Source organism: Equus quagga, chromosome 1 (assembly GCF_021613505.1).
Source record: "Equus quagga isolate Etosha38 chromosome 1, UCLA_HA_Equagga_1.0, whole genome shotgun sequence".
Lineage (NCBI taxonomy): Eukaryota > Metazoa > Chordata > Mammalia > Perissodactyla > Equidae > Equus > Equus quagga.
The window spans coordinates 103,748,295-103,770,333 of record NC_060267.1 but is presented as its reverse complement, the minus strand read 5'-3'; the positions used below and the strand labels follow the sequence as shown (position 1 = coordinate 103,770,333).

The 22,039-nt window shown below is 37.5% G+C and overlaps 1 protein-coding gene across 4 annotated transcripts in view; it reads left to right on the top strand.

Annotated features, from left to right (window-relative positions):
• Positions 1–22,039, top strand: part of PPARG (peroxisome proliferator activated receptor gamma) — a 130,316-nt gene that overhangs the window by 52,346 nt on the left and 55,931 nt on the right. The window contains exon 1 of one of the 4 annotated variants that reach the window (XM_046671085.1): positions 4,851–5,008. The exons of the other annotated variants lie outside the window; for them this stretch is intronic. Coding sequence (XP_046527041.1) covers positions 4,855–5,008 — 154 coding nt within the window. The 5' untranslated portion in view covers positions 4,851–4,854. Of the gene's footprint in view, positions 1–4,850; positions 5,009–22,039 lie in introns of those variants that run through there. 4 annotated transcript variants of the gene reach the window in all.

Genomic DNA, 22,039 nt, shown 5'->3' with positions numbered 1-22,039 from the left:
AAAAATACTTAATAATGTATTTCTTGGGAATATTTGATGTGAATCATTCTAAACACTGAATAGTGCTTTAAAAAACTTGATACAGGTAAAATACTATGATTTTATTAACTATAGATTTTCAGACCTTCTCTGACTTTTTGTTATTGAATCATTCACGCTGTTACTACTGTAGTTGCCTTCTCCTAAACGTACTAAAATTTTGGGAGTTTTTTTGACTAACTAATATTCAGCTTCTCTTGGCCAAAGATAGGTTTCATAAGTAATATTGAAGACCAGATACTGAGAGCAGCCTTCTCAAATACCAAACTGTTCATTTTTTTTTAACTGTCATAAATCAGGATTGAATTAAAAAGCTTTTCATCCTCCTCAATATATAATCGTTCCTAATCATCCCCATTCTTTCTCCTCTGAGGGTGTGCACTCTACCTACAACCACACCCATACCCTTATGTCTCCCAAGTTCAAGGGGAGATGACCTTCTCCTCACCCTCTATATTGCCCAAGCCCTGCATCCCTCAGTAGAAGAAGTTAACTTTTGTGCGTGTGCATAAGAAAAGTGGTCTTTCACTACTTCTTTCCTCACTCTGTAAAATTACCGAGACCTGTCCTTCAAAGGGATTCTCCACAGGGTGGAGAGCAATAGCCTTCTATAGAGAGGTACCCTGAGATGCAAAGCACTGATAACCAACCGGTGTCCAGTGCACCTAGACATGGTCTGAAGCTCCAAAAATTTACATTACAATCCCATTCACCAGCAGGCTCTTTTATGCATCTTATCATAATATCTTTCAGATTTTGATATTATAAAGAGTAGGACACAGAGGAATTTTTTTTTTTTAGGAAGGTTAGCCCTGAGCTAACTACTGCCAATCCTCCTTTTTTTGCTGAGGAAGACTGGCCCTGAGCTAACATCCGTGCCCATCTTCCTCTACTTTATATGTGGGATGCCTACCCCAGCATGGCTTTTGCCAAGTGGTGCCATGTCCGCACCCGGGATCCGAACCAGTGAATCCCGGGCTGCCAAGAAGCGGAACATGTGAACTTAACCACTGTGCCACCAGGCCAGCCCCCACAGAGGAATCTTAAGGCCTTGAAGATAAAGATACTCACATGCATGTCAAAACTCTCATAAATTTTCTGGTGATTACATAGTGTCCACTGATAATAATGACTTTCTTTAAGCAAATGTATTATTTCTGATATCAGTGCATGCTGATTGACTTTCAAAGTTAAGTAGACTAAAAGATCACTCTTTAGATAATTTTGATAAATGTAGTTAAATGTGAACTCATTGAGGATAAGAACCTTGGCTTATTAATTTATCTTTTATGCCTAGAATGTGCTCAGTAAGTATTTGATGAATATTTGAGGAATGGTTGGATGGATAGCTCTAAAATAAAATGTAATACATTTTTTTCAATAACTAAGGACAAAACAGATACATAATTAAATACAAATGAGATTGTCTCAGTTTATTTCTGATCATTTTAATGTCCATGTGAACAAGTTGTTTCTTAAGTTACCTAGTGCTGTAGTGTGATAGAACAAAACATCACTAACGTAAAATATGATTAAACAACCCACATTGTATAAGTATTTTGCTAGTAACTTGGGGTGTTTCGTATATTGCTTGATTTGTATACAGTGTTAAAAGTTTTAACAACATTTATTGAGCCTGCCATGTGCCAGGCTCCATGTTTATCAAAATTGTAATTTTTATTTATTGACTATTTTCAAACTCCACAAGATAAGAACACATCTCGTTCATCAAGCCAGCATGAAGCTCAATGCCTACCAATATATTGTGATGTCAATAAATATTTGTTGAACAAATAAATGAATGAAATACGGTAAATAAGACAAGTTTTTGCTTTCAAGTAATATAGTTTCGGGGGAGAAGGAATGACAGAATGTGGTGAGTGCTGTAAGAGTAGATGCTGTTAGGTTCAGGTGCTGTGGAATAATTAGCTGTTCAAAACAATTTTATGTTTGATGAGCTAAAGGTCAGTATTAGAACTACTAGAGGCTTAGGAGGCGTAGCTGCACAGTAGATGGGCAAGTTGAATGGTGTCTGAGAAAAAAAGATAAGAGAAGTACCAGCAGGCGAAGAGTCCCAGGAGTTAGTCCCTTAGATCATACTTGGAAATAATGGATCTGTGTATTGTCCAAATAGTAAAAGAGACTACTATAGAACTTGAGAACCAGGTCATATGATTGGCCTGAGGAACAAGACTGAGAAGATCCCCAGATAGAATTGTGTGGCATGAATGAGCTCCGTCAAAACCGAGCCAGTGTGGGAGGAAGCAGTGCCCTTCACCCATCTGTCTCCATAGGTATTGAAAAATGGGTAACAGTTATTTACTGATATTCTGGAAAGAGTTGACGTATTTTCTCTTCAACTCACCCTATACTCTATACCTGTGGTGCCTAATTTATGGAAAGAAGAGCAGAAGTTGGTGAAGGCCAGTAGTAGGCTGGCCTAAGGATTAAAGGCCTAACAACCTAGATTCTAGTTCCAGCTTGTCATTACCTTGCTGTTTAACCTGGAGAATTTACTTCAGGAACCTCATTTTCTCATCTTATTAACAGAGTGTTTTTGACTCTAAAGGATTTCTCTCACTCTAAAATGGCATCATTCTGCCAATTTTATCACTCTTATAACTTGGCATAATCTTAAGAACATTTTAATAAACGTGTCTATTTTGCGTGTGTGTGTGAGGAAGATTGGCACAGAGCTAACATCTGTGCCAATATTCCTCTATTTTATGTGGGATGCTGCCACAGTGTGGCTTGATGAGTGGTGCTAGGTCTGTGCCCAGGACCTGAACCTGCAAACCCCAGGCCGCCGAGGCAGACCCTGCAACCTTAACCACTATGCCACTGGGTCAGCCCCATAAACGTGTGTGTTTTTTAAAAGTTGGAGAGACTTTGCAAAGTTGGAATTTGAGGGCAGGAATGAGGTGATGATTGGAGATTGGGTGAGATACTGCCACCTAATAGGAATGAGGCTGATGGTTGCTTTCCAGACTCAAACACACCTTGGGACGTTGAGTAGGAATATCTGTAGACAGAATGGGGCTTAATTTTTGTCCTATTTCATTAGTAGGAAAGAAAGTGTTCTTGACTTTAATCATTTATTTATTTATGTTTTGGTGAGGAAGATTGGCCCTGAGCTAACATCTGTTGCCACTCTTCCTCTTTTTGCTTGAGGAAGACTGTCGCTGAGCTGACATCTTCCAATCTTCCTCTACTTTGTGTGTGGACCACTGTCACAGCACGGCTTGATGAGTGGTGTGTAGGTCCATGCCCAGAATCCAAACCCACAAACCCCAGGCCACTGAAGCGGAGCATGCAAACCCAGCCGCTACATCACCAGGCTGGCCCTAATCATTTATTTTGGTCTATCATAAATTCAACCAAGCATCTTAGATTCAGTCACACCTTTAAATATTATATCATTGTGTCTGTAATATAAGTAAATTTCCCAGCATTGAGAGGGAAGGAGAAACTCCTTTACTGAGAATTCAAATTGAATATAGATATAACTAGTTCTATGCAACTATACTTACCTCAGTCATTTGGACTGTCAAGAAACTTACTTTAATTTCAATTACTTTATAAAGGTTTTTGGGGCTGAAAATAATGATGTAATTGCCCAACTGTCTGCTTTATTCTGTGCTGTTGAGATCCATTAAGCATTTTCCCACCAAGCTGTCGCTCTGTGATAGACAAGGAAACTTTTGCTAGTCCCCTTGCAGGATGACTGGTTACTCAATGTAGATTAACCGGATATATATTTCTTACACTTGGGGAATATTAGGATAAGTGTAATTCAGAGAATTATTGCCATCTGATATATTGCCCTATGTGGGGACATCTTTTTAAATCCACGAGTCACTGCAATTCTGTTAGGACACTTATGTGACAAGAGGAGACCTGCTCCCACTTTGAATTTTGGCACTGCTGGTGTTTCTCTTTGCCAAGAAGAGCAAAAGGCCTTGAGCAAGAAGCCAGCCTTTTCCTGGTTACAGAACTGACCACAATTCCTTGCCAACCTCTAAGTGTAAGTCTATTTTTTTCTGGTAAGGCATTATTCTTCTCAGGGAGAACTCCATTTTTTTCATTATGGCATGGCATCTATCATTTAAACATCAATTGATGCAGTATCGTGGCATTCGCTATTGATGGATAAGCTTAATAATCAAGTTTTAGAAAAGCAAACCCTCGTATATAAAATCTAAACTTTATCAGGCCTTATCTTCATTCTCTCAAAAATTTAATTTTATAGAATTTGGATAGCAGTCAGTGTCATTTGGGGCTTTAGAAAGTAGTATAATAAATAACTTAGAATATTACATTTCAGTAGCATGCTGATACCCAATTTTAAAAGAGAATACATGTCTGAATTCAAAGGTTTTCTTCAATAATTTGATTAGAGATTCAACCAGGGATGGACAGCTAGAAAAAACTTTGTCCAAGTAAGTTTATCTGGTGTTTCATAACCCAGAGATTTAGGGTTTTCCATTTAAGAAGCAATCGGATATTGAACACTCTTTCTGCTCTGATAGTTCTAAATACTGTACAGCTCGCAACCCTCACAAGACACTGGACATGTGGGTCACTGGCGAGACAGTGTGGCAATGTTTTCCTTGTAATGTACCAGGTCTTGCCAAAGTACTGAACAACATTATGACACAACATTTTGTCACAGCTGGCTCTCTGGCAGGAGAGTGCCAGCCAATTCAGGCCTGGTCTTTTGGGTGTTTATTCCCTCCTCCCCCAAATATTTGGAAACTCATGTCTTGACTCATTGGTGTGTTCGCAAGTTCTACTCTCACAAGTCTTTTTCTTTTAATGGATTGGTCTTTTGCAAGAAATAGACAAAATATCAGTGTGAATTACTGCAAATCCCTATTCTGTGCTGTTATGGGTGAAACTCTGGAAGATTCTCTTATTGACCCAGAAAGCGATTCTTTTGCTGATACACTGTCTGCAAGCACTTCACAAGGTAAAGTCAACTCCAGCTATGGCTGTTGGGATACTTTGGGCGTTTATGGAAGGGTAAAATTGCTCACGTAGTTTGTTTTCCAAGTTATACTTATTCTAATACTATCACATGTCTAGTTCAGTCACTTAATGCTTAGTTTGCTGCTATAATGTTCACTTAGAAGCATATTCAGAACTTTAAAAAAAGAAACCTAAACTAATCCATATTTTATCTATGTGTATGGCTCCCATTTCCTGAATTTTAAGCATTAAAGGTGTATTTATATATAAAAAAATCTTATTCATTTGTATTTCCTGGGTTTATATATGTTTCCCCAAAATACTTAAGGTCTTTTGAGCATACCTGAAGAGTCGCTTTTTCTCCTTTTAGTCTTATATCTTAGATATCTCTCATAGCAGTTTCTATCCCTCTTACGGAATTTTTATTCCTCTTAAAGCCTTCTCAGCACATTTCTGTTCTACTCTGAAATCTAGATATTTCTGTGTACCTTTTGTCTCTGGCAAAGAATTATAAGCTTCCAGAGTTTAGGACCAAATTATATTCTTCTTTAAATTTGTTAGGATACCCAGCCTAGTGCCTAATGCATTGTAGAATGGATTGTGAAGATCTTAAAGAATATCTATTCTCAGCATCTCATTTTACACATAAAGAACATGAGGTCCCTAAGTGCCTATTGCATGCTAAGTAAATGATTAACTATTACTTTTACTTAGATTTGTAAGTTTCAAACAGATAACCTCATTTTTCAACATTTCTTTCTCGGCCGTTGCAAAATGTAAGTTCTTCATTTCTATAGCTCCTTCTGCTGGAGTTTCTTAGCACAGCTGCTTCTGTTTGTGTTTATTTCTATATTTCTATTGGTTTTATTTTTTTCTTCTCATAGATGCCAAAATAGACTGTGTTGACTCCTCTGATTCATGTTTTACAATATAAGTGCTAAAGCATTAGAATTAAGTCACTTAATCGTTGAAATGGATGGATTTACATTTTAACTTTTAAATTTTTCTGGAAGCCTGAAGTTTGAACATATTAATCACAATTTTTAAAAACGTCAAGCTTTTTAGAAATTAAGAAAAAATATTTCCTGAAATACTATTTCATTTTATCATGATCATTTGACACAATGTACATTTCTGTCATCTGAGCCTCTTACGTAGGGGTTTAGTTTCATTATATAAAATGCTGTTATTCCATTTTCTGCAAGCCATAAAAATTATTGCTATCTTTCTTCAATTATTAAGTTTGCCTGCATCGGGACAGAATGTCCTGGCTATACTGTGATAGTTCTTGAGTCAAAATTTGATAGTTCTGTCTGTTTGAAAAGAATATGTCCAGAGTGCAGTGCAACAAATATGTTAGGTTAACTGGGGAACAAGTACTATTTATGGTAAGGGATGGTTATGCGATTCAGGTTAGTTTTCATTCTGTGCTAATCTCTTTATTTTTATGCCTTGAATTTGCCCCTAGGTTTAATTCTTTTGCATCTCAAATCTCTTCCAAGAGAATAACCTATTGCTTTTCTTCTTAATTAACATGGTACAGAAAAGAATTCTTAGCAATTAATAAGTTACATACTGTACCGCTAATTTAACTCTTGTCTTATATGGTCTCTGATTGCTTCTTATTCATAAGCATTGTTTTTCTGTTAAAAATATGAGGTCCTAAAGGCCAAAGACTTGTGGTTGTTAACTTCTATTGTATTTTGTAAATGATCGATAAATACCTACTCCACCCTTGCCAAAACAGACTTGAAAATAAATTGGGAATTTGATCATCATTAGCTGTTTGAGGCCAGCAGAGATGAAACACTGGCAGAGATTAGGTATGTGGCTTAGATACAGTCTTTCATTTAGCTGTTCCTTCTTCCTCATCATAGGCAAAGTGGAACTGGGGGTTTTGCAATTAGCTGGGTGCTGCTGTTGAAGAAAAAATGGCTGATTGAGTGCGAATGATCCAGTTATATTGGTCATATTCATGAGAGCGAAAACTCCGCTCTGTGTAGCCACTATGCCCAAAGAGGACTTCTGCACTTGTTCCTGGGCTCCGTTATTACTCTGACGGCTTTTATCTTATTCTCCTTTCTGTTTTCATCATGAACTCCTCAAGCAACCCCACGTAACCCCATGCTGGCTCTCAAACCATTTCCACTCATAAAAATTGTCAAGATTGAAGGGAAGCTTCCACAAACTTAAGCTGAATATGCCTCCTGCTTTTAGTGCCAGACGCAGTCCTGTGTGAATTCTATGATTTTAAGTGGTTGCACCAGAGCATTGAAAGATGATGACACGCTTGTCTTTGGAGCTGATTGAGCAATGGAAATGTGCCTTAGAGACATGATAAATGCTGCAATAGGCGATCCTTTGAAATGAGAGTCTCTCCTGAGATGGGAGTGAGTGAGTGATTGCCTGCCATTTTTAGTGAGGGATGTTTAAACTGTGTCTGTGTGCCTCCAGGCACCTATCTACTTGCAAGCATTTAGATGATTGACCAAAGTTTTCACCTTCCAGAAGTTTGAAGGGACCCATGTAGTATCAGGGAATGTAACTACCAATTTTGTCTTGGCCACATACTTTTTGTATGAGCTTGAACGAGTCGTTTATCGTCTCTGCCCTCTCTTTCCACATATATTAACAGAAAATAGAGAGTTATTGTGAGGATTGAATGACACAATATTTGCCAAAGCACATCTGAAGCCCTTTATAGAGTTTATTGTTTTGGCCTTGTAGTATTGATCACTTGTGGATAGAAGGCTGATACAATATCCTACATTTAAGGGCATTTTAAGGAATATGGGGAAAAAATTGTAGAATTCCTTATGCAGTAAAATAAGTGGCAGTTACTTGAGTGAGAGGAGGCTTCTGCATGATCTCAGTGAATGTTTTGGTAAGGAAATGATCAAACTTAGAGAAAGCATCTTTTTGTCTGATTTTTTAAGATTGAGGATACCTCTCACTTTTATTAACATTTTACTGTGAAAAGATTGAATTTCCAAAGGTTGAAATCATTCTTTGGACCTAAATGAGAGCAATGATTACATACTTTCTTTTCAGAGACATTGAAAAACTGTCTTAGATTATAATATTCTCTATATATGATGAAGATTTAGGTTATTGACACAGCTCTGAATTTCATAATCTCACATGTAATAACAATTCAGGGCCTTTTTCTAGAATTTTGCTATTGTCCATATAAATTTCTTCCTTAGTATGGCTCTAGTTTTATTATTTATTTCTGGTTTAACTGTTCAAATCTCTTTCTCGAGCACCAGAATTTAGTAGGTTTGGTAGATTTCTAGGTTCTGAGAATCTCCTTGCTGCGTTTCTAAACACTGTCATTTCTCTTGTACTTTCCCCACAAATTATGAATTATACGAAAACTCAAAACAAATGTCATTTATAGGAGATGCTTAAAAAAAACCACTGGGGTCTTTTCATTGTATTTTCCCCTCGCATCCCTAAGGAATGCAGCATGTCTTGAAAGCTACCTGACAGCAATTATCCGTTTAAACTGTTAATTGCAGTGTGAAACATGGGTTGTTAAATGAAAAACAGTTTTTATACTTCTGATAGAGGTTGTCATAGATTACTATCTTTGTCAGCATTCTCACTTATAACTTGAATAAGATAACCCTGAGGAAATTGTAAAATCAAGGTAACTTTGTAAAGTACATATTCTTTGCGTCAGAGGAAATCTGAGAAAATTTCTTCATTATATTAGATCAACAGAACTGACAAAAAGTTTCTATTTTAGCTTCCTTTAGACACTCTTAAATTAGGCATTTGAAGTTGTTCAGAAGATGCTTCGTGTCCATCTACTAGTGTTGAATATTTGCGAAAAAATGTGTAATAGAGAATGAATTGGACTTACTTGACTGCAACTGAATTTCGAAAAACCTCTACCAGATTACTCTTTTTTGTAGATGAAGTTTTGCACCTGTAACTAATTTAGAGCCACAGGCATTGCACGTGTATCTGATAGCAACTGCAATTCAACTCTTATAACCTCAGAATTAAGATCACGTGGTTGTTTTGAGTGCACAGTTTTTTATACCCATGTAATTTTTATTTGAGTAAGGGATTGCCAACACAAGATTGAGGTTCCCGCAAGTGGTGAATGGTTTGCATTATAAAGTAGATTTGAAACAATCGACTGTCAATTACCTACATGGAAATTTTCCCTTATTGCCTCATGACCTCATGCCAGGATTTCTGTACTGCCTTTTAGCTGACCTTCTAAATGAGAAACCCTCAGCCATTCAATCCAATCTGCCAGATAAATGGTCTCAAAAGCCAGTCTTTATTGTCAGTCTTCTAATATGTATTGAGCACCCATATCCAAGGCACTGTAATGCACGTTGTGAAGTCTAAACTCCTCAGCCTGGCTTTCAAAGCTCTTTATAATCTGGCTCCTCTTTATGTGTCTTATTTCCCTCCACACCCCAGAGATTGGTCTACCTTGCTTTGATCCGACTAATATCATTGTCTCGAGAATAAGCCATCCCCTCTCTTGCCTCCAAGCCTATCACGTCCTGGAATGCCTTTCCTAATTCTTCCACCTTTTCAAATCCTCCCTGTCCTTCAAGGTCAGGTTCAAGTAAGTAACCTCTACACATGAAGCATTTGCTGAATACAGTACCATTAATTACTTTCCCTCTCCTCTAAACTGAAAATATGTTGAGAATACATTTCTTCTCCCCCCTCACTGCCACCACCCTGATCCAAGCCACTGTCTCTTGCCTGGATTGGCACCCCAGTCTCTTGACAGGTTTTCCTGCCTCTGCCCTTACCTCCCAACAGCCTAGTCTCAACCCATCGTCCAGAGGCATCTTGGTAACACGTAAGTCGCATCTGTCACTGTGCTCAAAACCCTACAGTGGCTCCCCACTTCACTTGTACATAACAAAAACCCGAGTCTGCCCCGCACCCCACCCACCTCAGTCAGCCGCTCAGACCCCTCTCCTCTCTGTCAGTTACTCTGCTCCAGCCACTCGGGTCTCCTTGCTGTCCTCCCACATTCCAGACATGCTCCTGCCTAGTGCTTTTGCTCTAGTTCCTGCTCCTTCCTGGAACCTTCTTCCTCTGACATCTCTGTGGACTCTCTCAGCTCCTAATCTTTGCTCAGATCTTACCTTCTAGTGAGGACTGCCTTGACGCCCCCCATTGAATCATCTGTCCTCCCCACTGCCCTTCCCCTCACCCTGTGCTATATTTTCTTATTTCTAAGGCGTTTATCATCTTCTAACATACCATAGAATTTACTTGTTTATTGTATTTATTGTTTATTGTCCACTTTATCCCACAAGCTTATTAACCCCATGAAGGCAGAGATCTTTGTCTAGTTTGCTCACCCTCTGATATATCCCAAAAGCCTTGAGCATGCTTGGTGAATAACAGGGCTCATTAATACCTGTTAAATGAAAGAATAAAATCCTCTTACATTTTTGGTCTGAGAATCAGACCATAAAGTAGAACCAGATTATAAAGAGCTTTGCAAGCTGGGCATTTAGACTTCACAGTGTGCCCTCTGGTGCCTTGTATATAGGTGCTCAATACGTATTAGAAGACTGGTAATAGAGACTGGCTTTTAAGACCATTTATCTGATTTTGCACATTTATCACACTGTTTAACCCTTAATTGCAGACTACCTGATATTATTTTCTGTTTGATATATTCCCTAAGCCAAATTATATAGTCACTGAGGATAAAACCCATGCTTTATTGTCTTCTTTCTTCCACAAGTATCTAACACATAATAGGTATCTCATAAGTTCTTGCTGACTTAATACCAAGCTGGCCTCTTGCTGCACCTCGGCAGCTCCTGAGGTCAGGCACTGGAGTTTAGTTAGTAAAAACAGAAGTTCAGTGTACACTAAATATTATTCTAAAACCGATGCTAATATAAACAAACCAACCATATTATATATGCAAAAAAACAGGTACAAGTATGTTTTGAATGACCTATTATTTAGAGTTATTTGCACCATATCCCTCCATTGGTTTGAGTATCATTAGTTGAATATGATTTGAATATTAATTTGATAACAAGTTTGTGAATTATCCAAATACCTGGGTTCTTCTGCAAGTCTGTCTACTTTTTGATACTTCCTACCTTTCCTACCTGATATTTCCAATATTCATTTGAACTTCCAAGAGACTTACTTGCTAGCAGTGCTAAGAAAAGTAACTTATTTGATTAATTAATATCCAATATATAAAGCATGCAGAGCAGTGCCTGATATACGGTAGGTGCCCAACAAATGTTAGTTTTATCTTCTCACCCTTAAAATGGAAGTTACCGCTTTGGGATAATACAGATTTTCATTATCCGTGCTATCGGGAGTTTTCTGTTACCATGGTTAATTAAGTCAGACTTATTTCTTACTCTCTTACAATCTTTTCCTTAGCATTTTTTTTCAGAATATTTAGATATTATCTGATAGATACATATTATTAATCATAGTTCCAGAAGAAAGAAACCAAGGTACAACTTAGTAACAGAGCAGGAGTTCTGTTATCCTTCACATGTTCCAGACATGTGAGCACAGCGGCTCCCCTTACTTCTTTTAATTAACTCACTTTTGGAAAAGGTAAAATATTCGCTATTCTTATTTTTTTGCTTTGCATTAACAATTAAATATTTTTAATGTAAGATTGTTGGATTTTATTTCACTATTGTCTTACACTTTACCTAAAACCCTGCCTTTAGCTTAGTCTTTAAAATTATAGATCTCTCATATAAGACTGGGCAAGTTTGCTTCATTGATTAAAATATGATGCTAATAAGAGCCCAAAGTGTGAGTTTGACGTAGGTATGGCGAGGTTTACATAGAAATTTTTACCATTTACAAAGAAATCTCTTTGCCTTTGATATAAGCACATCTCTAATCAATTACAAGATCCAAACAATTGACCCTGGAGAAACCAATCCAATTTAGTGTATGTCCTATATAAAATCTAATCATCTTTGACATTGTATTCATTTAGTTGTTATTGCTTAAGCTAACTCAGGTAGTATAAGGGGCATGCTGGATGATGGAGACAGATATCTTTTCCTTGGAATATCTTTGTCAATAACAATCTAAATCCTAATCATCCTACTGGGCCCTCATAATTCAAAACCCACCTTTACCATGAAGCTATCCTCAATTATTTCAGAAAATGCTAGTCTCTTTCCTCTCTACATTTCTAGAGCACTTGTCTCTATCACTAGTTTGGTCTCAATACTTCCTTCTATTATTAAACATCTTTCACCTTGGTGAATTCTCAGGGTCAAGAACTACATTATATTGTATTTCTTATGAGGCCTGAAAAATACCTTGCACATAGTATTAGGTGATTGGTTATCTTGATTTTAGATGGTTTTGGTTTTATATTTCTAATTGAGCATGTATTGAGATTAAGATATCGAGAAAGAAAAATGCCAAAGAAAAGTAAAACAAGGAAAGGTTTGGGGAAGAGAAACACTTTGGTAAAATATAATAACTCTTTTAAGAAACAAGGTTTATAAAATAGATTGTTGATACAAAGAAGAGTTAAATAATTAGCATAAAATCTACAGCTTGGATGTAACCTACTGACTTTATTTCATTTAAATAGAATGTCTCATAAGATTACTCAACTGATCCAAACATATTAACTTCCTAAACACAGGACTCCTGATGTAGGCATTAGTATTTGGAAGAAGGTTTCCTGCATAGTTAAAAAGTACAGGGTCCTTGTAAAGCAGAATAGGCATTACAGATAAGCCAAACATATCTAAAGCAAAAACATAACTTTTAATACTCACTCCTTAGAATAAAATGCGCACCCTTTGGATTTTTACCTGCCCTGTTTACACTGATTTGAGGGTCTTGGTTGAATATGTATTTAGCCTTTATTGTACAAGGAAACCAGTTAGAAAAATATGTAGTTTTTTAAGACTAATTTTAACACTGTTTCATAACTTCTGAATAAGAAAATTCTTAAATGAATGCCCTAGAAATTCTGTAACAATGCTTTTTAACACAAATGGAGGAGTTTTTGTTGGGTTATGTGGTTGGTCTGCATATTTCCGTCTGTCAGCCCCTCTCCCAGGACCCTTGTGGAACAGCTCTCTTATTTAAGCTTTTTGTTGAAGTATAACATACATGGAGAACAATGCATGAACAATTTTCACAAATGAACATACCTGTGTAATTTGCAGTTAAAGAAACAGAACAGTACCAGCACTCCAGAAGCCCTCTATTCTAATTTCTAACCCATAGAGTAGTTTTGCCTGTTCTTGAGTTTTATGTAAATAGAATCATACATTGTTTACTCTTTTGTGTCTGAATTCTTTTGCTCAGCATTTGTTAATCACATAATTGAGAAGAATTGTACTTCATTCTCATTACTGTATAGTATTTTATTGTGTGAATATATCACAATATATTTATTTGTCCTACTGTTGATGAGCATTCAGTTGGTTTCCAGTATTTGCATTAGCAAATAATACAACCATGAACATTCTTGTGTAGGTCTTTCAGTGAGCAAGCCTACACATTTCTGTTAGATATATACTTGGGCCATAGGGTGTGTTCAGCTTTAAGAGACACTGTCAAACAGTTTTGAACATGGCTGTACCAATTTACGCTTCCACCAATGGTGTCTGAGTGTTCCAATTGCTCCACATCTTTATTGGTACATTACTGGCATTTTCTGTCTTTTTCATTTTACCCATTCTGGTGGGTATATGGTGGTATCATATTTTAATTTTATTTCCCTTTCTCTGATAACTAAAAAGTTAAGCACTTTTAAAAAAATATGTGTTGTCCATTTGGCTATCCTTTTTTGTGAAGTGGCCTGTTCAAGTCTTTTACCCATTTTTATATTGAGTACTTCAGATATGAATTCTAAAGCATACTTTGTCAGGTACATGTATTGCAAATATCTTCTCCCATTCTGAGTGTTGCTTTTAGATTCACTTAATAAACAGTTTTTAATCTTACTATAGTCCAATTTATCAAATTTTTCTTTTATGGTCAGTGCTTTTTATGTCCTGTTGAAGAAATCTTTGCCTACTCCAAGGCTGATAAAACATTGTTGTAGCTTTAAAAGCTCTTTTGTTTTATATTTCACATTTAGATCTGCAATCCACATGGAGTTGATTTTTGTGTATGATATGAGGTAGGGGTTGAATCGTCTTTTTCCATATGGATATCCAGTTGACCTGCTCCATTTATTGGAAAGAGCATCCTGTCCCACTCCCACTGCAGTGACATTTTTGTTATAAACCAGATTACTGTATACATGTGGGACTGATTCTGGACTTGCTCTTCTGTTGCGTTGGTCTATTTTTCTATCTTTGTACCAATTAACATATTGTCTTAATTACTCTACTGTTGTAATTGGTTTTGATATCTGGCAGTATAAATGGTCCAGCATCGTTCTTCTCCTCAGGATTGCCTTGGCAATTCTTGACCCTTTGAATTTCCTTATAAATTTTAGACTCAGCCTGTAGATTTCCACACAAAAATGCTAGGGTTTTGATTGGAATTGTTCTGAATCTAAGATAAATATGGAGAGAATTGCCAACTCTACAATGTTGAGTCATCCGGTCTGTGAACGTAGTATATTTCTTCATTTATTTAGATATTCTTTCATTTTTTTCAGTAACATTTTTGAGTTTTCAATGTAGAGATCTTACGCACATTTTGCTAGATTTTTTTCCCCTCAGTATTTGATGTTTTTGATGCTATTGTAAAGATCATTTTAAAATGTTTCTGTTTGTTGCTGGCTTATAAAAGTACAGCTGAGGGCTGGCCTGCTGGCATAGCGGTTAAGTTTACGCGCTCCACTGCAGCAGCCCAGGGTTCACAGTTTCTAATCCTGGGCACAGACCTAGCACTGCTCATCATGCCATGCTGTGGCGGCATCCCACATAAAATAGAGGAAGATTGGCACAGATGTTAGGTCAGCAACAATCTTCCTCAAGCAAAAAGAGGAAGATTGGGAAAAGATCTTCCTCACAAATTAAATTTTCCTCACAAAAATACAAAAATTATACAGTTGATTTTCAAATATTGACTTCATATCCAGCAACTTTGCTAAATTCTCCTATTAACTGTAATGGTTTTATTTTATTTTATGTTTTGTACAATAATGTCATCTGTGAGTATATGCATACCTTGTTTTATTGCGCTTCACTTTATTGTGCTTCACAGATACTGTTTTTTTTTTTTTGCAAATTAAAGGTTTGTGGCAGCCCTGTGTCAGGCAAGTCTATCTGCGCTGTTTTTCCACCAGCATTTGCTGACTTCATGTCTCTTTGTCACATTTTGGTAATTCTCACAATATTTTAAACTTTTTCTTTATTATTGTATTTACTATGGTGATCTGTGATCAGTGATCTTTGACGTTACTGTTATAATTGTTTTGGGGTGCCGTGAACCGTGCCTGTATAAGATGACAAACTTAATCGATAAATGTTGTGTGTGTTCTAACTGCTCCACCAATTGGCCATTCCTCGTCTCTCTCCCTCTCCTCAGGCCTCCCTATTCCCTGAAACACAGCAATATTGAAATTAGGTCAATTCATAACCCTCCAATGGCCTCTGAGTGTTCAAGTGAAAGGAAGAGTCACACGTCTCTCACTTTAAATCAAAAGCCAGAAATGATTAAGCTCAGGGAGGAAGGTATGTTGAAAGCTGAGACAGGCTGAAAGCTGGGCCTCTTCCATCAAACAGTTAGCCAAGCTGTGAATGCAAAGGACAAGTTTTTGAAGGAAATTAGAAGTGCTACTCCAGTGAACACACGACTGAGATGAAGGTGAAACAGCCTTATTGCTGATGTGGAGAAAGTCTTAGTGGTCTGGGTAGATCAAACCATCCACAGCCTTCCCTTAAGCCAAAGCCCAATCCAGAGCAAGGCCCTACCTCTCTTCAATCCTGTGAAGGCTGAGAGAGGGGAGGAAGCTGCAGAAGAAAAGTTTGAAGCTAGCAGAGGTTGGTTCATGAGGTTTGAGGAAAGACGCTGTCTCTAGAACATAAAATGAATGTGAAGCAGCAAGTGCTGATGGATGAAGCAGCGAGTTATCCAGATCTAGCTAAGATCATTAAAGGTGGCTACACTAAACAGATTTTCAGTGTAGATGCAACAGCCTTATGATGGAAGAAGACGCCATCTGGTATTTTCATAGGTAGAGAGGAGAAGTCAATGCCTGACTTCAAAGCTTCACAGGACAGGCTGACTCTCTTGTTAGGGGCTAATGCAGCTGGTAAGTTTAAGTTGAAGCCAATGCTCATTTACCATTTGAAAAATCCTAGGACCCTTAAGAATTATGCTAAGTCTCCTCTGTCTGTGCTCTATAAATGGAACAACAAAGCCTAGTTGACAACACATCTGTTTACAACACAGTTTACTGAGTAATTTAGGCTCACTGTTGATACCTATTGCTCAGAAAAAAGATTTCTTTCAAAATATTACTGCTCTTGAACAATACACCTGGTCACCCAAGAGCTCTGATGGAGATGTACGAGATTAAGGTTGTTTTCAAGCCTGCTAATACAACATCTATTCTGCAGTCCGTGGATCAAGGAGTAATTTTGACCTGCAGCTCTTGTTCTTTGAGAAATACGTTTTGTAAGAGTGTAGCTGCCATGGACGGTGATTCCTCTGATGGCTCTGGGCAAAGTCAGTCAAAAGCCTTCTGGAGAGGAGTCACCGTTCTTGCTGTTATTAGTAACATTCATGATTCATGGGAAGAGGTCAAAATAGCAACATGAACAGGCGTTTGGAAGAAGTTGATTCCAACCCTCATGGATGACTTTGAGGGGTTCAAGCCTTCAGTGGAGGAAGTAACTGCAGATGTGGCGGAAACGGGAAGAGAACGAGAGCTGGAAGTGGAGCCTGAAGATTTGACTGAATTGCTATAATCCCATGATGAAACTTTAACAGATGAGAAGTTGCTTCTATTGGATGACCAAAGAAAGTGGTTTCTGGAGATGGAACCTACTCCTGATGAAGATCCTGTGAAGATTCTTGAAATGACAACAAAGGATTTAGAATATTCCATAAACTGAGTTGATAAAGCAGCAGCAGAGTTTGAGAGGATTGAGCTCAATTTTGAAAGAAGCTCTGCTGTGGGGAAAATGCTATCAAACAGCGTCACCTGCAACAGAGAAATCATTCATGAAAGGAAGAGTCAATTGATGTGGCAAGCTTCACTGTTGTCTGATTTTAAGAAATTGCCACAATCACCCCGGCCTTCAGCAACCACCACCCTGGTCAGTCAGCAGCCATCAACATGGAGGCAAGACCCTCCCCCAGCAAAAAGATTATGACTCCCTGAAGGCTCAGATGATGGTCAGCATTTTTTTGCAATAAGGTATCTTTAATTAAAGTGTGTAGGCTTTTTTTAGACATAATGCTATTGCACAGTTAATAGACTACACTGTAGTGTAAACATAACTTTTATATGCACTGGGAAAACCAAAAATTCGTGTAACTCCCTTTATTGCGATATTTGCTTTTTTGCGGTAATTTGGAAGCAAACCTATGATGTCTCCAAGACATGCCTGTAACTTTAGTTTTATTTCTTCTTTTCTAATCCTTGTGTCTTTTTCTTTCTCTTGTTGCGTTGGATAGTTATCCAGAACAGTGCCGAACAGAAGTAGTGATGACTTGTATCCTTTCTCATTCCTGCTCTCAGGAGGAAAGCTTTAAATATTTCACCATCAAGTATGATGGCTACTTTAGAGTTTTTGTTTGCTTTTTATAGATATTCTTTATTAGATTAATGAAGTTTCCTTTTCTTCCTAGTTAACAGGTTTTTTTAAATGATGGATGAATGGTTGAATTGTATTAAATACTTTCATATAGAATATTTTTGATAATGTTGTAATTGCTCAGGAGGAAGATTCAAAAATGAAAAATGCTTACTATAGATGTTTTAATATCATGTGGTGCTATGTTTTCAGATAAGATGTATGAAATCCAGTGAAAGTCTGCAATCACCCCATAACCACTAGGGATCCGGCTACATCTGTTTTGACACTTTTGTTCTCAGTATTTGTTTAGCTTAAGACCATTGTCTTCTTGTTAAGAGTGCTTGGCACAGTGAATTGAAAACAAAAAAGTAAACAGAAGCATAATGCATCACGTCATTTTACCAGATTAAACAACTCTGAGCAAGACAGTGACTTTCCCCCTGTGATAATTTCAAGCTCTTGGAGGCGCTTCAGTAGTAAAACATTATTGAAACCACCTACCCACTCTGTCTTTCCCTGATTTCAGGAGGTCCTCTACAATGTTTGAGGGGTGGACAAAGCAAAGAGAAACAGTACTTCAGCAGGCCCTTGGCGGCTCCTTCCTTTTGGAGTAGTTATACATTTCTGGAACATTCCTTTTATTTTCCTTTCCACTCAGTGTCTTCTCTCCCCTTTCCATTTCCCTGTTGCTGTAAGGCCAAAACCAAAATGTGCAGAGGGAGCCACCCGGGGGGCAACATCCTGGTTCCTTTTTTCTGACCTAAGTACCATTCTTCACTTGCTGCCGATGTGTGCTAGGCGAGGTTGGAATTTCGACTCGACCAGAGTGATTAACTGTTCAACAGATTTAGCCTTAGTCCTGGATGGGATGTTAGTAAGTTTCCCTTTAGAAACACGTGAGGGTGGTTTTAGCAGAACAAGCCTTCAGCTGGTTTGACCATAATGAGAAAGAGGACTTGACTCTGCAGCTAAGGGAGCAGAAGAAATGATTAGTACGGATGAGGGCATAATCCTGCAATCTTTCTTGTCTCCTGGAACCTCAGAACTGGATTAAACAAGCTATCTAAGCGAGAGTGGCCCATGCAAGAGAAAATGAACTTTTAAAAAGCATTAATGCGCATGGTCTTCTCTAAAGCTGATGATATTCCCTTGTTGATCTGAAATTGAAAATATGCTTTGAGACTGTCTGACTTTTTATAAAGAAATGTGCATAGATAGACATGTGTTAGAATGCCTCCACCTCTGCCAAGGCCGTCAATGGGAGTATCAACGGGCCATCACCCACAGAAGCATTGGATTTGGCCTTTAACATAGTCTAAGTAGACAGCAGAATGAAAATATATTTTCGTACACTGAAGAAACATATGACACACCAATGAATCCATTTCTAATCCTTTTCTTAATTCATGGTGTTCAAAATAAGAGGTTCTCTATTCAGAGAAACTACAACAGAATTCAAACCCCAGCTCCAGTATGTGCTAGCTGTGTGACATTGAGCAAATCACTTAACCCCTTTCTAATTTTTTCAGTCTGTTGGGGGTTGATAATAATTGTATGTAACCCATATGACTTTTTATACATGTAAATTATTATATATACATTAACAAATTATAAATTACATACGTAGTGGGTTTAAGGTACAGTGGCTATTATATAGTACATGCTTAAAAATTATTAGCTGTTGTTAAACTGTACTTCTGCTAATGGGATCAGTCTTTTCCTCCTTTACTCATCAAAATCCTTGACACCAGTGAAGGAAAGGAAATGAATTGGTAGAATTCATTTTTTAAACGCTTGAGTCAAAAGGACAGTCATCTATTGGCCAAGTACCAACATTTTCTGATTTTCCTTTATTTTACTTGAAACTACATTAAAATATTCTCTACTTTTCCAGGTTCTTGCATGATAATTCCTATGAAGAGGACAGAAAAACATGCAAGGAGTATGTTTACTCCCTCTGTTAGGTGAAATTGTGAGGAAATACTACAATTAAAATATTTAACTTAATTTTTACTTTTATCAGAGTAATACTTGTACATAGTTTTAAAAGTCAGATAGTATAATGCTTTTAATGAAGAACAGCAATCCTCAGTCCCACACCCACTACCCACTGCTCAGACACAGTGATTTTTAACTCCTTTAAATATTTACCTCCATGGTGTTTGCCTCCATATCTTTACAATCCCATGCTTGTACTGCTATGTTTTAAATCGCATTCATTACCCACTGACTTCCTGCTGTAGAAGATCAACATTTAGCTGTTTACCACCACACTCCCCTTCCCAAAACACACACTTCTCCTCCCCCTCCTCTTTACAATTGGTTATTTGTAATTTAAATTAAATCAGTTGTTCATCTTTACATTGTAAAAAATTTGAATGTGCTGCTTAAAATTGAGCCAGGTAGTATACTCCAATTCTACTTCTGATTCCGAATAGCTATTTGTTTTTCTGGAGTTGTTTTATTTTTACTTAGATTTTTACTTAGTAATTGTTCATTTTTATTGTTATTCTTTTTCTGCATATCTACCACTAGTTCAAACTCTCTGACAGAGTAAAAAAAAACCTCTCAAAATGGTCAGATGGGGCCAGCCCAGTGGCACACCATTTAAGTTCGCACGTTCCACTTCACACGGGGTCCACAGGTTCGGATCCCGGGTGCGGACATGGCACCGCTTGGCAAGCCATGCTGTGGTAGGCGTCCCACATGTAAAGAAGAGGAAGATGGGCACGGATGTTAGCTCAGGGCCAGTCTTCCTCAGCAAAAAGGGGAGGATTGGCAGATGTTAGCTCAGGGCTGATCTTCCTCAAAAAAAAAAAAAAAGGTCAAATATATCTAGCATTCTAATTTCTTGGGTGATCTTACATGGCCTTCTTCCTCCTGCTCCATTCTCTCTAGGCTGCTGGGGATCTGTTGTCCCTTCACCCCTCTCCTGGGTTTAGATCCTTTGTTTTTTGGATCTCATATTTTCCTTTTGTTCTAGCATAGAACTCTGGGAAAGAGTGCATGGAGGTGACTTTTTTTAAAGCCTTATATTTCTGAAAATGTCTTTATTCTACTTTCGTACTTGATTGATGGTTTAGCTGAGTATAAAATCCTAAATTGGAAGTAATTTTTTCTCTGAATTTTGAAGACTTTGCTCTATTGATTTTCCAGCTTCCAGTGATGCTAGTGAGAAATTCAGTGTTTTTCTGATTCCTGATCCTCTGTATGGGACTTTTTTTTTCCTATCTGGAGGCTTTTAGGATAGTCTCTATAAAAAGAGCCTTAGTCTTTACAAGTGATTCCTTTCTGTGTGGTTTAAGTGAGAAATCCTTTCTCTCTTGAGTTTTGTTGTTGTTTTAACCAACGTAAATTCTTGCCCTTATTCACCCTAAAGTTAAAGAAAACCTGAGGGACAATTTAATAACTCCTTTCAAGTACATGTGGTAAAGGGCAAATATGCAGAGGATGATAACTATATGTTTAGAAAATAAAAAAAAAGTTGCAAACTGCAACATAGGTTAGACCATCACTTCACAAACTGTATTCCATCCGATGTTAAACTCCTCAAATATTACATACAGTGCCCTCCCCTCTATTTTTTGTATTCTCATGAATTAATAGCATATGAGTCTAAGAAGTCTTGCAGTAAACTTATTTAACCTTGCTTGACTAGCATTTCCTAAATTTATTGGCCTACCAGAATCTTTTTCTTTTTAAGTATTTTAAAAGGGACATCATTAACATATGTAAAACATAGTTGGAGAAGTGCCAGAGAAGACATATATTTTCCTGGCCACAGAAGGACAATTATGCATTGGAATCAGTAACCAAGAGAAGCTGCGGACTATCCTTTTCCAGAGGTCTTTAAACAGGACATCTGTTTTAGGCGTAGTCTTGTTTGAACAATAGGACTTTGCTAGTGTTTCTTCCTCTTCCTGTCCCCTCGTGGTAGTGTTGGAGGCTTTTAGTACACCTTTTACATGATTCTAGTAGTCTGGTTACTAACATGTACAAAAATTACTACTACTACCAATAACTACCAATATTTATTGAGAACTTATTAAGTGTCTGGCCTTATGGCAAACAGTTTACTTAGATTATCTAATTTAATCTTCACAACAACTCTATGAGGTAGGCAATATTTTATTTTACAGTTGGGGATAATTAGGTAGAAGGAGATTGCAAAACTGACAAGTGATAGGATAGGATTCAAATGCAGGGTATCTAACATGATACTGGCCCTCATTCACCTTCACTGTTGATGTTCAGACCAGCAACGAGCAACAAACAAACAAAATACGGATACTTGTATTTATTATGGA